General features: G+C 44.1%; 1 protein-coding gene across 31 annotated transcripts in view; it reads right to left on the bottom strand.

Annotated features, from left to right (window-relative positions):
• UNC13B (unc-13 homolog B) overlaps positions 1 to 13,718 on the bottom strand; it is a 230,410-nt gene that overhangs the window by 25,885 nt on the left and 190,807 nt on the right. For all 31 annotated transcript variants that reach the window (XM_078371391.1, XM_078371379.1, XM_078371324.1 and 28 more), the window contains 7 exons: positions 12,671 to 12,717; positions 9,294 to 9,372; positions 6,967 to 7,041; positions 5,942 to 6,161; positions 3,361 to 3,588; positions 2,637 to 2,778; positions 13 to 182 (listed from right to left, as the gene is read on the bottom strand). In XM_078371391.1, coding sequence (XP_078227517.1) covers positions 13 to 182; positions 2,637 to 2,778; positions 3,361 to 3,588; positions 5,942 to 6,161; positions 6,967 to 7,041; positions 9,294 to 9,372; positions 12,671 to 12,717 — 961 coding nt within the window. The remainder of the gene's footprint in view (positions 1 to 12; positions 183 to 2,636; positions 2,779 to 3,360; positions 3,589 to 5,941; positions 6,162 to 6,966; positions 7,042 to 9,293; positions 9,373 to 12,670; positions 12,718 to 13,718) is intronic.

Below are 13,718 nucleotides of genomic sequence, written 5' to 3'. Positions count from 1 at the left end.
CAGTTTCCTCACCCAAGTTGTACCAGACATCCATCTCGCCACTTAGCGTCCGAACCTCGATGATGGTTTGGCCTAGGAAATCATCGGACTCGCGCTTTAGGCGTTGCTTTACTCTTGACTTGATGTCATCATCCTCATCCCACACACGCACCTTAATGCGGTCAGAGGAGTTGTGGCACTCACTGTGAGAGAATTAGGCAGGCTCTGTTAGGGGCAGACAGAGCCGATTCCTGTTACTTCCTATTCCCTCCCAAAAGCTCTGTCAACTGCACTTAAGACCCTTTAACAGGAGAAGTCAGAGGACAGCAGTACTGAAGTTCCAAGCAAGGTGGGCTATCCCAGCAAACGACTCTTCATTCCTTGGCCTGGGTGGCTTTATCTACCACTATATGGTTCTTATTGTCCAAGAACAAAGGGCAAGGGGTAGAGGGAAGAGTAATTAAGGTCAGTTCTGACTTCCTGTACAGCTAGCTGTATCAGTGACACCAAGAGGAAAATAGCTAGATATGCCACGGAGCTCCAGGAAGCAACTGCTAGCAGCATCCTCAGAGCCCAAGGCACAAAGTCAGAAAAGGTGCTAGACATGTTCACAGTAGGCCCATATGGTTATATCTGTTCAGCTTTCTATCTAACTCTCCCATCTGCCTAACTATGTGCTTGGTGAGCTTCTATATTATCCTATCATATCCCATTGAATTGTCATCTCTTCTAACAGGGTTGCTTTGGAGAAAGGAATTTCCCCAGGTCTTGTCTTATGCTCTCCTCTCCAACAGTTGCTTTCTGGGTTCTGTTTTCACCCAAAAGTAGTAACTGGCAAAATTTGCTGTTCCTTTCCCTATGTTCTTATGATATCTTTCCACATTCCTTTAAAATATTTCAATATAACTACCACTCTATGAGAAGGTAATAGACAAATAAATGATGAGCTTCTTGAAGCCACGGATTGTCCTATTCATTTTTAGACATCATGTATAGTGTCTTGTACAGAGTATGAACTTAATAGTTTACTAAAAGTGGGCAATAATGGCCAAGAGCCAGTTCATTTTAAATTACTCATAAGAAGAATTCAAGCAGAACTATTCAGATTCTCAAAGAAACAGCTGCTTCTCCCAGTAGCTATTAATATTATCTCTGGATTAGAGATTAATTTTACTATATCCTAATCTCTCTTTCTTTCTTTCTTTCTTTCTTTCTTTCTTTCTTTCTTTCTTTCTTTCTTTTTCTTTCTTTCTCTCTCTCTCTCTCTTTCTTTCTTTTCTTTTTTGAGATAGAGTCTTGCTCTATCGCCAGGCTGGAGTGCAGTGGCATGATCCCAGCTCACTGCAACTTCCGTTTTCTGGTTTCAAGCAATTCTCTTGCCTCAGCCTCCCGAGTAGCTGCGACTACAGGCAAGTACTACCACACCCGGCTATTTTTTTGTATTTTTAGTAGAGACAGGGTTTCACCATGTTGGCCAGGATGGTTTCGATCTCTTGACCTCATGATCCGCCCACCTCAGCCTCCCAAAGTGCTGGGATTACAGGCATGAGCCAGGCATGAGCCACTGGGCCCAGCCTAATCCCTTCTTCCCTTCCTTCTTCCCTCCCTCCCTCCCTCCTTTCCTTCCTTTCTTTCTTTGTTGAGACGGAATCTTGCTTTGTTGCCAGGCTGGAGTGCAGTGGCATGATCTCGGCACACTACAACGTCCATCTCCCAGGTTCAGGGGATTCTCTTGCCTCAGTATCCCAAGTAAGCTGGAACTACAGGCTCCTACCACCATGGCTAGCTCATTTTTGTATTTTTAGTAGAGACGGGGTTTTGCCATGTTGGCCAGGCTGGTCTGGAACTCCTGACCTCAGGTGATCCACCCACCTCGACCTCCTGAAGTGCTGGGATTACAGATGTGAGCCACAGTGCCGGCCCTAATCCTTTTCTACTTGAATCTTTGGAGGAGCCAACAGAAGGAGGCCTCTACATAGCCAGCCTGTTTGGCAGATTCAGATCCAAAATCCTGACCCTAAGCCTTATTGGGGAATGACAAAGCATGTGGATTCTCCAGACATTAGTTTGCCATTTTTCAATAACCATCCTTTACTGTCATAAGAAATAGTTTATAAGAAAGTAAGATAATGAAAAAAATAAATGAGGGTGGAAGCTAGGCAGGAAGAAACGCTTCCTTTATGGGAAACAGCAACTTCTTCAAAACCCACATTCCCACCTTCAAGCCAAAATTACCCAGTTTTAGGACAAGGATACTCTCTCCCGACTCCTTTTAAGAGCCTTCCTTATGAAAGCCTAACCCTACTATACCATCCTAGGCAATGGCAGGAGGTACAATAAGGCAGTCAGTCCCTGGTTCTGTCACAGGGCAGTAAAGTAGTAAGATCTTCCTAGAGCTAGAAAAAGCAGGATGGAGTGCCCTAAGGCCCCTTTAATAGCCCTGGTGAAGACAGAGCATGGGCACAGTAACCCTGATACAACAGGTCACAAGAAGAAAACCAGAAAAAGAATGGCTGATGCCTAAGTGAAGCATGAGAGAAATGGCTTTTTTCCCCTGCCTTTGCCCAATCTTCAAGCTCAAGCCCAGAATGACAGGATGCGATACTGCTCCCCCAATACACACAGTTCCAGGTAAGACAAAGCTCTCTGTGACTTACAAATGGAACTTTTCCTCCCAAACAGGATTCAAGTTTCCAAAAATGGTCTTGGTACGCTTCTTTGTTTTGCCAACTTGCACAGTCACATATGGGTCACTGGATCCTGTTTTGTCTTTCGCTTGTAGGCCTTGGGCACACACCACTGCAACCCAAGCATACATAGGAGGTTTCAGATTAAGTCAGAAGCCCTCAACAGCACTACTCATATGCTCTATGCAACTTGCACAGAAACCGTAATCCCATTCCTTCATATTTATTCTTTGTCCTGAGTCACTAGCCTTTCCCTCAAAGCCTAAGCATCCCATCTCCCTACCCAAGCCCTAACTGACAACTTATCTCTACATTGGTCCTTATACCCTCTGATATATACACGCTTCAGCCCTACCCAGTTATTAAACCACTGGTTAACTACTCCCTGGCCCCTGTCCTTCCCCTTCCCCCTCCCTCCACCTCTTATAATATCAAACTGTTAGCCAAGTCTACAGCATTAGGTTGTTAGCAAATCCTTGTATTATGGTTCATGTTGTTTGCAGATAGCAGTCTTGCCTCTCCTGGCACAAAGGTCTAGGTAGGGAGGAGTGTTGAATAATGAGGCCTTTCCTTCACAGTGATTTCCTTTTTCTTTTTCCCCAATTCCTTGTTCCCTTGTGCTCAGGATGCTTCTTCCCCAGTCTCCTCCCCATAGCCCAGGCCTTCCTGTCCTCTCAGACTCTGGCCTGCTCACCAGTAATGGTAATCTTGGCCGACCATTTGGAGGTACCATCCAGTACACTCTGCTTCACTGTTTTCATTTGCTGCACATGGGCACTTTTGTTCACTGTGAAGACATCCCGGATAACTTCAAAGATCTCTGGCTTATTTCGCTCTCGGATCTTCATGCGGTCCTTCATGGCCATGATAATGTTCTGGGTCCGGTCCTCAGCTCCATGTTTACAGCTCTTTTCTGCAGCCCCTGAAGGGTGGCCAGGAACAGAAATTAGTATTAAACAACCCATCACCTACCAGACCAAGAATCGAGCTGAGGAATGGGGCCTGGGAGAGGCTGCAGGGCTGTGGAGAAACTAAGGGGGACTGGGATATCTCTGGGAAATGTTAACATTATGGGGCCTGCTGCCTGGTCAGAGGAATTTTAAAATGCAATTCAGAAGGTAGCAAAATCTTGATAATTGTTAAGGGGTTCATTATAATATTCTCTCTAGATATATCTTGAAATTTTTTGCTAACTCTTCAACTCTAAGGTCAAAATATCACAAAGGGTGTCTCAGTTATCACAGAGGGGTGATGGATGGGCACAACAGCACCACCAATCTCATCCAACTGCCAAGCATGATTCAAACCCCAGAATTTGTCATGGCACACAGTTAGCTTCTGTCCTATGGCTCCAGTGCCTTTAATCTCAGAAACTAGTGTGGTATGGTGAGGAAAGTATAGTCTTTTGGGTCAGATAGACTAGAGTTCAAATCCTGGTTCCACCCTTCCTAGCTTGGTGAACTTGGCTTCTTCTAAGAGGAGATAATAGTGCTTACCTCTCTAATAAGCATTATTTTACATAGGATATATAAAGCCTCTAGCCCAGGGCCTGGCAGTTAGCAGGTATGCAATAAATGGTCACTATTATTATTATAACCAACGTTATTACCCTGACAGGGCCAAAAGCTATCTTTACCAGCCATGGCCCCAGCTAGCTTTCTCACAGGCTAGCAGGCTTTTCCTGCTGTCAAAAGATCATGACAGAACACAGACTCCAGTACATTTCACCAACCAGGCTTGTCAGAGGAGCAGGTGGAGTGCCATTCTTCCTTTACTGGTACTGTAGACTGGATCTTGCCTCTCTCTCTCTAGTTCCCAAAGGCTTAGGGCTTTACTCTAAAAAGTTGAGTAAAAAATAAAGGCCAACATCTGTGTCCTAACCCTGGGAGTATAGGAAACAGGTTTTATGTCCAGGGAGGCCCATAGAAGGGCATTTCATTCCACCCTGTGCATCACAGAAGCCTTAGGCAAAAGACATTCTCTGATAAATGGAAGATTATCTGGGCTGCATCCTACTCTTGCCATTTAGCATACCTCATACAAAGCACTACTTCCCTGGACTGAGACCTCTGAAAGACTGTTGAGAAGCTAGGTATCCTGGCTACAGAGCAGCACTTTTAAGCAACCAGCCTATGCAGCCAACCTGGTTGCCAGTTCTCAGCAATTAAAGCAAGGGCCCTCTGGCACCTGTGCTTGCCACCCCTTCATGATTTGCTCTGGCCAAGTCATTACTAGCATTTGTCTTCAGGCAGTCTTTTCAGAAACCTATCTCTTCTGCTGACTCTGTCTTACCTGTCTCTTCATGTCTAACTTAGCCATGCCATTGGTCTCAATCTGAGGCTCTTCAAAGGACATTTTCCATAAATAATTTCTCTAGGCTTCTCCCTGGTCCCCGTTTATATGTCATAGCTGTCCTTGGGATAATGAAGTGCTTGAGGGTCTAAAGGTAAACTTCCCTTTCCCTAGCACAATCCTTAAAGATTTTATTGCTACAGCTTGGCTTGTGGATAATACCTGGGAGGTCTGGAGGGCAGGAAAATAATTTCCCACTTCTTCCACCCCTGCTTTTCCTGGGGTCCAGCCACATGAGTGCAAGCCCAGCAGGAGGGGAGCAAGGAGATATGAACTTTGAGCCCTAATTCATTTTCTCTGACAGGAACTTATAACTTTTCCTGCTCCTATTCTCCCCTCTCCATCATGGCAGGACAAGTCATATATTTAGCCAAGGCCATAGGGGTCTGGCAAACTCTCCTTCTGGACCTCTGCCAGATCCATTTGACAATTCTATTCCTGGCGCTATTGTCTAAAAGCAAGCAATGAATGCCGCCTTCTCTGAGTCCTAGACTCTAGGCTTCAATAGGCTCCTCTTTGGGGCCTGGAACCCCACAAAACTCTGTTTATTTCCTTTCATTAGTATCAGATCCTGATTAAACATGCTTTTGTCATTTGGACAATAAGGTCTCTGTGGTGTATACACTACAAACCTCAGTCTCTGGGATCGACTGAATCCTAGAAAAGATTCTAGCTACACCAGAAGGCCACAGAAAGCTCAAAGAACTTTTCCTAAAGGTGCTAGAAGAAGATAGTGTAAGACCTATTATTTGGAAAGGCATTGTCCCTTAATTCAGGACCATACCTTTTCTGAAAAGGATAAGGTTTCAAAATTAGGTGAACTTGGGGAATGATTGGTTCAGCCATCCCAGCTCTTTGCTGCAGATTATTTTGGAGAGCCCCTGCTGCCCCACCTCCCACCCCTCACCCCGCAGGGTACTCACGCTGCAGGCAGTCAGCATTGAGCAGGTCCTGGCACTTCTCATGGCACTTGACTCCACACTCGCTGCAGCGCATGCCCTGCCGGGCAATGCCCCAGAGCAGACCTTCACACTCATAGCAGTAGGTTGGGGTAGTGGCTGTCCAGACCTCAAAGTTGTGAGGAGTGGTGCACGAAATGGGGTAGATTAAGGCCTGCAGGGTTTTCTTATACACATGGGATTTCTGAAAGACACATACCCCATCCCATGACTTTTTCCCCTCCAGAGACAGAGTCTTGCTCTGTTGCCCAGGCTGGAGTGCAGTGTCATGATCTCTGCTCACTGCAACCTCCACCTCCCAGATTCAAACAATTCTCCTGCCTCAGCCTCCTAAGCAGCTGGGATTATAGGTGTGCACCACCACGTCCAGCTAAGTTTTGTATTTTTAGTAGAGATGAGGTTTCACCATGTTGGCCAGGCTTGTCTTGAACTCCAGACCTCAAATGACCCACCTGCCTTGGCCTCCCAAAGTGCTGGGATCACAAGCATGAGCCACCATGCCTGTCCCCCATGACTTCTGGATTCTGCAGGGAGAGAACCGAGACCCTGCAGGTTCTCGGTTCAAGGACAATTAGGACCTTGATTTTGTGTTTCCTCTGGCAATGGAGAAGATGCTCTATCCTGGCCCAGAATTACAGAATGAGGCCCAAATATAGTGTGCTCCTGGTTGTCCAAAACAGGTTGGACCTGATGTTGGATCTGAGCCTTGTTCCAGTATTCATACTTTCTAAGGAAACAGAAGGTACTAGGCCCTTCATAAAACCCTTGAGTTCAGTGGTCACACCCTTCAATATGAGACCTCGGCTTACCCTCTGATCTAGACTCTCTTGTCTTTCCCAGTGTGGAAAACTAACACCTGATACTATCTATCTTTTTTATCAGCATTGTATGCCCAGCACTTTTGAATTCCCAATTATTAAATAGGATGGCTATAGAGATGATCATAGTCCTGAGGCCAGTGGACTTACCAAAGCACATGGGTCACTTACCAGCTCTTCGTCCTTAAGAGAAGTGCGTGTAGCCATTGCAGAAGTGATTCCTGCCTTCCGGGACTGGACCAGTGACTGTGAGGGAGGATCTGCTGTTAGCCCTGACCACCACCAAGGGCTGGCAAAGCTCTGGGGAGGGAGCTTCAGTGATAAAAGCCACTTGACTATAGCTTACTACAGTACTTTCTATTTTTATTGTCACTCACAGCAACTGCCCTAACAGGTAACAAGTGTCCCAGGTTAAGATGCGAAACCCAAGGCCCTCAGGGGGCTACCCTAACTATGTTAGAATAGCACTTTCTTCAGGATATCTATCATCCAAAGAGTTTCTTTTTCCATCATTCTTCTTAGGTGTCCTATCCCACAGAAACTCGTTTATGGGAAGGCAAAGGAAAATGAAAATCTTAGAACTACAGTAGGAAACAAGTAATTAAGAATAAGAGACACATGCAACTCTGTCCAGAGTCATATTCAAGTGTCATTATTGAGAAAAATGATTCCATGCTAAACTCTATCCCTTGGTACCTCCCCAAGCCCACATAATCCCTGGGTGGCTGCAGAGGCCAGGAGGCCTACAAGCAGGGCACTTGGCAAGTGAAAGGGGCATTGAATCCTCAGTCAAATTAAGGAGAAGGAGTTAAGTCTGAGAGCTGGGGCTGCCTTGCTAGCCACTCTCTTGCATAGAGGGGCCCCATGTGTCTGCCAAGGCCAAGCTTTAGGGGCAGCCTCTAGAGAGGCACATGGTTATCTAAAGGCAGAGAACACTGAAAAGACAGAAAACATAACATCAGCCTACACAGGAGGAACAGCTGGGAAGGGCCCAAGTGATTTGGGATGTGGACTTTTAAAGAGGATGGGAAAGGGCTTTGGAAACACTCACCATAGCCTGTGTAGAGGACAGCAGAAAAAGAACAACATGATGTTAAAGCCTCACAAGGGCATGAAAACTTTCAGAGGCAACTGAGAGGTTCTTCCCTATAGTCCAAAGCTGGGAGCATTTCCCAACCCACTCTGCTTCTGTCCCCTAAAAACTGTCTCCAACCCAGACCGCTGGCCAGGACTCAAAGCCTAGAGCACCTACTCTAAGGAGTATTATGCCATAAAGCCAAAGATAGGTAAGGGCAAAAAACAGAGAGGGAAAGCAAGAAATAAACTAGATACTTGCTGGTGGGCATGCAGTGAGAAAGGATGAGAAAAAAAGTAGGAAGAAGAGGAAGAGAAAAAAGAGGAGAGACAATTGAGGAAAGGAAAATGGTATTAAAGAAGAGATGGCATCAGAATTTATCTTCAACTGGCTAGATGAAGAGCTGGTGGAAGAAGGGGTACATTAGAAAGGAGGGGTCTGGAATAATGGTTCATGCCTATAATCCCAGCACTTTGGGAAGCTGAGGCGGAGGATCACTTAAGCTCAGGAGTTTGAGACCAGCCTGGGCAACACAGTGGGACTCCGTCTTTATTTAAAAAAAAAAAGGAAAAGAAAAGAAAGAGAAAGATGATGAACAAATGATAAGATAAATGGAAGGGAAGAAAAATGATGAAGAGAAAATGGCAGATGATACTTTCATTCAGCCAACTAAGGAGGGAGAAACCTATGGAGCAGGAAATGGGGAAGAGGGAAAAGGAGTATATAAGAAAAACAACAGATAGAATAGAGAGAAAATAGGAACAGAAAATGGTAATAAGGGAAAAGGGTTCCTGTTTTACCAAACCCTTATACCTTATTTCTGGCTTTAGAGCTCTGAGAAAGCCTGGACCTCATTTAACCCCCAACTACTCACAAGGCTACAGAAAATTGCTTGAGCTGATCGTGGCTCAGAAGGTATGACCCAGAATGGGGCTTCTGGTCATCCTGGAGGCCCTGGGATCAGCTTTAACTCTTAAGCCTGTTTCAATTCCATTCCACACATTTTTATCATTGTCTCTCAATGCCTGACACTAGGTTACAGATAGTTTAGAAAACCTATGTTTTGAGGAGAGACTTTTGCTTGACTTCCAAGAAGGCATCAGCTCCAGTAATGTTCATCCCATACCAAGCTCAATGATCTACTACGTCAAGGGCTGGAGGGAGTTTCCATTACGGGTCATCAAAGAAGGCTGTAGAGATACCTATATGAGCTAGATGCCTATAGAAAGACACAAAATCCTAGCTTTGGGAGCGCCCCCAAGCTAAAAATATTCCAGGTAGGAGCTTGAGCTAATAAATTCAGGACTCTGAGTAGCTAGTGAGGTAGAACACAGTCCCTGTGAAGCCACTGCTAAGTCTCAGAAGGCCCAATGGGGGATACCCCAAGGCTACTGCCTACACCTGCACAAGAGTCTTCACTCACCAGATCACTGACAAGCGGCAGTGGCTTCTTTCTGCGTAAATCTGGCATGCTGTCAATGCCATAGAGCCCTCCAGCTGGCCTGCGAAGAGAAGAAAATATGTCAGAATCTTCAGTCCTGATTTGAGTTACTGGTGGGTTCAGTGTTCCACTCACCTTGTTCTCCCTCTCCCTAGAGGAAGATGAACTGACCTCTACCATGTGTCTTTGAGACGCACAGGAAGACAGAAAGTCAGGGAAATAAAGCCCTGGAAGAGCAAGCAATAGAATCTGTTCTCACAGTACCCCTTGGTGTCTCTTACAGTTTTAGCTAAGGACTGAGGCTCTTTTATCCCACAGTGACAGTTCAAGGCACTTCATTATCTGAAGGCCCTTTTGTGCTCCATAAGGCAAGGTAGAAATTGGCACTCAAGAGGGCTTCTCCCCACACTCAGGGCAAAGACACTGCTCTCCAAAGTTAAGTCTTTCCCAGCCTGTGCTAGAACAGAGCCCACAGGAATGGCTCTAGAGGAAGAGTCTAAGTAAGACTACCAGGCAATGGCAGTAGAAGGATCCCGTCTCCATCCAAGAGTAACAGAGTCACCAGTTCTATTTGCCTAGGTATCCCAAAGAAAAGCCTTCTCCATAGGGAAAGGAGCCCTCATAATCAAGTGGAAGCAGGTGGGGTGGGATGAGAGACTTCCAAAAGACCTCTTAAGGGAAGAAAAAACAAACTAACACCATTTAGAAAGGAAACAGCAAAGGGACTCTGTGAGTGTGGCCTAGCGCTATGGACACATCAACAAAGCCTGGGGAACAACTACATCGAGAGCAGCTGGACATTTCTAAAAGTTTTATGCCTTTTCTATACTGATTAATTTTATTGTTCTTTTATAATAATATGCATTAAGAACAGAAAACGTACCCAAAAGAAATTACACTGAGATAATCTACATTTTAACTTCAATTCTTCTATTAATGTACTATGTCTTCTCCCAGAATTCCTTCTTCACTTTGGGCCTTAGTGTCACTTCATAAAAATCTCTCTGGCCTTAATGAAAAGAATTCATATACTTTGTTTTAACGAGAACAAAGAGGTTGGGAACGTTGGGTAGCTGGGCTGTATATTACAGCTGGTCTAAAGGCAGAAATATCCCAACAGACAAAGTAGGTACTTCTAGCTATCTAGGCAAAGAATGGAACCAAAAATTGGGTCGAGTCCAGGAGTTGAAACAGGCCACTCAATATGCTGATTTCTAATAAACTTAGCTCCCCAAACACAGGCAGTAGGCTGTGTTTTTAATGAAATTACCATACTAAGGGAAGTTCTATACTTAGGACAGCTTCTAAGGACTAAGATGAAAGAAAAGGAAGAAAGACAATAGGGAATTATTTAGAAAACTACTGCATGGCTCCATTTAAAAATAGTCTGGATATATTCCATTAACATGTATGTATTTTATAATTATCAGAAGGAAAAAAACTAAAGATCATTGAAGAAGCAACTGGTGCCACAACTTTGTAGCTAATTCTAGAAACTATAATATGTATCTCTTAAGCCAAGAAGTTTTTTTTTTTTTTTTTTTTAAACATAAATGATATTTCAATGAAAGAAGAAGGGGGCAGTTCATTCAATGATTAACTCTTGATTAAAAGAAGAGAAATTCAAAAAACAACAGATGCTGACAAAGCTTCAGAGAAAAGAGAACACTTATACACTGTTGGTAGGAATGTAAATTAGTTCAACTATGTGGAGAACAGTGTGGCAATTTCACTAAAAACAGAACCACCATTTGACTCAGCTATCCCATTACTAGGTATATACCCAAAGGAATATAAAGTGTTCTACCATAGAGACACATGCACGAATATGTTCACTGCAGCACTATTCGCAATAGCAAAGATATGGAATCAACCTACATACCCACCAATGGCAGACTGGATGAAGAAAATGTGGTACATATACACCACAGAATACTATGCAGCCACAAAAAAGAACGAGATCATGTCCTCTGCAGGAACATGGCTAAAGCTGGAGGCCACTATTCTTAGCAAACTAATGCAGAAACAGAAAACCAAATACTGCATGTTCTCTCTTATAAGTGGGAGCTAAATGGTGAGAACACATGGATACAAAGAGGGTAACAACAGACACAGGCCTACTTGAGGGTGAAGGGTAGGAAGAGGGAGAGGAGCAGAAAAAACAACTATTGCGTACTAAGTTTAGTACTTGGGTGATGAAATAATCTGTATAACAAACCCCCGTGACATGAGTTTAACTATATAACAAACCTGCACATGTAACCCTGAACCTTAAAAAAACGTTAAAAAAAATTCTTTTTAAAAGAAAGACAACAAATTTCAAGGGAAAGGAGCATGTGAAAACGTAGTAGATTATCTACCTGATCTTTCTTCTTCCCTAGCCATGGTAACTACTGAGAATTCTGATGTCAGAAGCCGTTGTAGGAAAGGGAAAAAAGGAAGGTTCAGAGAACCAATTGGTAGTATTTGTGGAAGGAGTGGGGGATGGGAAGGCACTTAAACTCTCTTCTCTTTTAAGAACAGTCAGTTCTTAAGACAGGCTACAGTTGAGCAGCTTAAAATGACTGGCACAATCACATGGGTCTGAAACTCCCAAATAAGAAGCACAGACAGAACATACAGAGCTCAGAAAGGGATGCTACTTATGTCCTGACTAGAGTGAAATGGAACAAGTAGATGACTCACAACAGCTGGAGTAGGACCAAGCCTAGGGAGTAACTTAATCAGCCACACCATCAACAATGGAATGGATAGCATGAGTAAGATCTGGTATCTGACAGCACAACAGGTTGACTACAGTCAACAATAATGTATTGCACATTTTTAAATAACTGAAAGAGTATAAATGGACTGTAACACAAAGAAAGGATAACTGCTTGAAGTGATAGATACCCCATTTACCCTGATGTGAGTATTACACATTGTATGCCTGTATCAAAATATCTAATTTAACCCATAGACACACCTACTATGTACCCACAAAAATTAAAGAACAAATGAAATGGAAAGAAAATGTTTCCAAATGCAGATATATTTCTAATTTCCTTTGTTCTACTTAAAGAGTATATCACCACTTTGAAAGGATGAACGAGAAATTATAGAGGCAAGGGTGAGAAGGCCCCAAAGCTCCCTCCCATGCCCCAGGCAAACTATTCTGCAAAGTTCCCTCTTCTGCCTCTGAGGAATCAGTTAGCAGAGTTCTCTCCTCTGCACCAGAGAACCAACCAGCCTATAAGGGAACCTTTTCCTTCCCCAGGATGCCGCTTATGAAGCTGTCTCCCCTGCTTCCTAGGGAAAAAGGTAAAAGTGTCAAGAGAGACTGAATAAAATCCACAGAAACCTTGCAGGGAATTACTTACCCTTCTGGGAGCCACTGAGGTAGAGAGGGGTCACCATCATCTGGAATCTTTAAAAAGAGATAGGAAACAAGTTAGATCCTGGAAAAGATGGGAGATTGCCTGTAATTGGAGCAGCGATCAGTAGAGCACAAGCCCAGAGCAGTGTAAGTCACACTCACCATCTGGTGACAGCCAGGCTGACATCTAAATCAATGCCCTGATCAGCCAGGGCAACAAACAGGCTGCTGAAATGAGTGATACTTGTCTCCTCAGTGAATAGGACATAAGGCAAAGCTCACTGAGGTCCCAGGGCTCAAGTCTACTGGAATGGCAGAAGTCATATCACTCTTATATGAGCCACTGGCATAGATAGCAGTAAACCAAGCACAGGAGAAGGGCCTACTTAGGCTTCCAGGCCTCACTAAAGCAATAGGACACCTACAGAGTCCAGTCTTCTTCCAGCTATATTCCTAAACTCCCTTAATGTCCCAGAGTCAGACCCGGTCTCTCTGGAATCCTATCTCATCTTGTGGTTGGATTTAGTTTGGGTGCCTTGAACCCCTTACTCACTGACACTAAGTATACTCTCTACATTTAATAAACTATTCATTTAACAAACAAGAGAACCCAGGGTAGATTAGACATCTAGATTATCATTGTAGTGAATTTTATAGGCCCTAGAGTGAGAAGTCAAGACTTGAGGCACCAGATAATTGAAGGAAGGAAACAGTTCAAAAATCACCTTTTAAAGGTTTCTGTACCAAAACAAAACAAAATAAACAAAAGCAAATCCTTCAAGCAGCATGCAGAGAGTTCCAAAGCTGCCAGAGTGCTCCAGAGACCCAATAGCACATGCTTTTTTCAGGCAAAAGAAACCTAGTGCTAACAGGTCTGGGGTTTCCTGCCCCTCCTTGTTCCCTTCCACCCCCAACAACTTCCCTGCCTCCTAACTATCCTGGAGCAAATGAGCTCCAGAAGGGAGGTGGAATTCAGGTGCTTAACTTTGAACAGTGAGTGATGCTTTGGAGAGCTAAAGGTGGGAAAAATTATGGATAGAATGAGGCAATAC

Source organism: Callithrix jacchus, chromosome 1, assembly GCF_049354715.1.
Source record: "Callithrix jacchus isolate 240 chromosome 1, calJac240_pri, whole genome shotgun sequence".
In the NCBI taxonomy this organism is placed as follows: Eukaryota; Metazoa; Chordata; class Mammalia; order Primates; family Cebidae; genus Callithrix; species Callithrix jacchus.
This window is presented reverse-complemented; position numbering and strand designations above follow the sequence as displayed.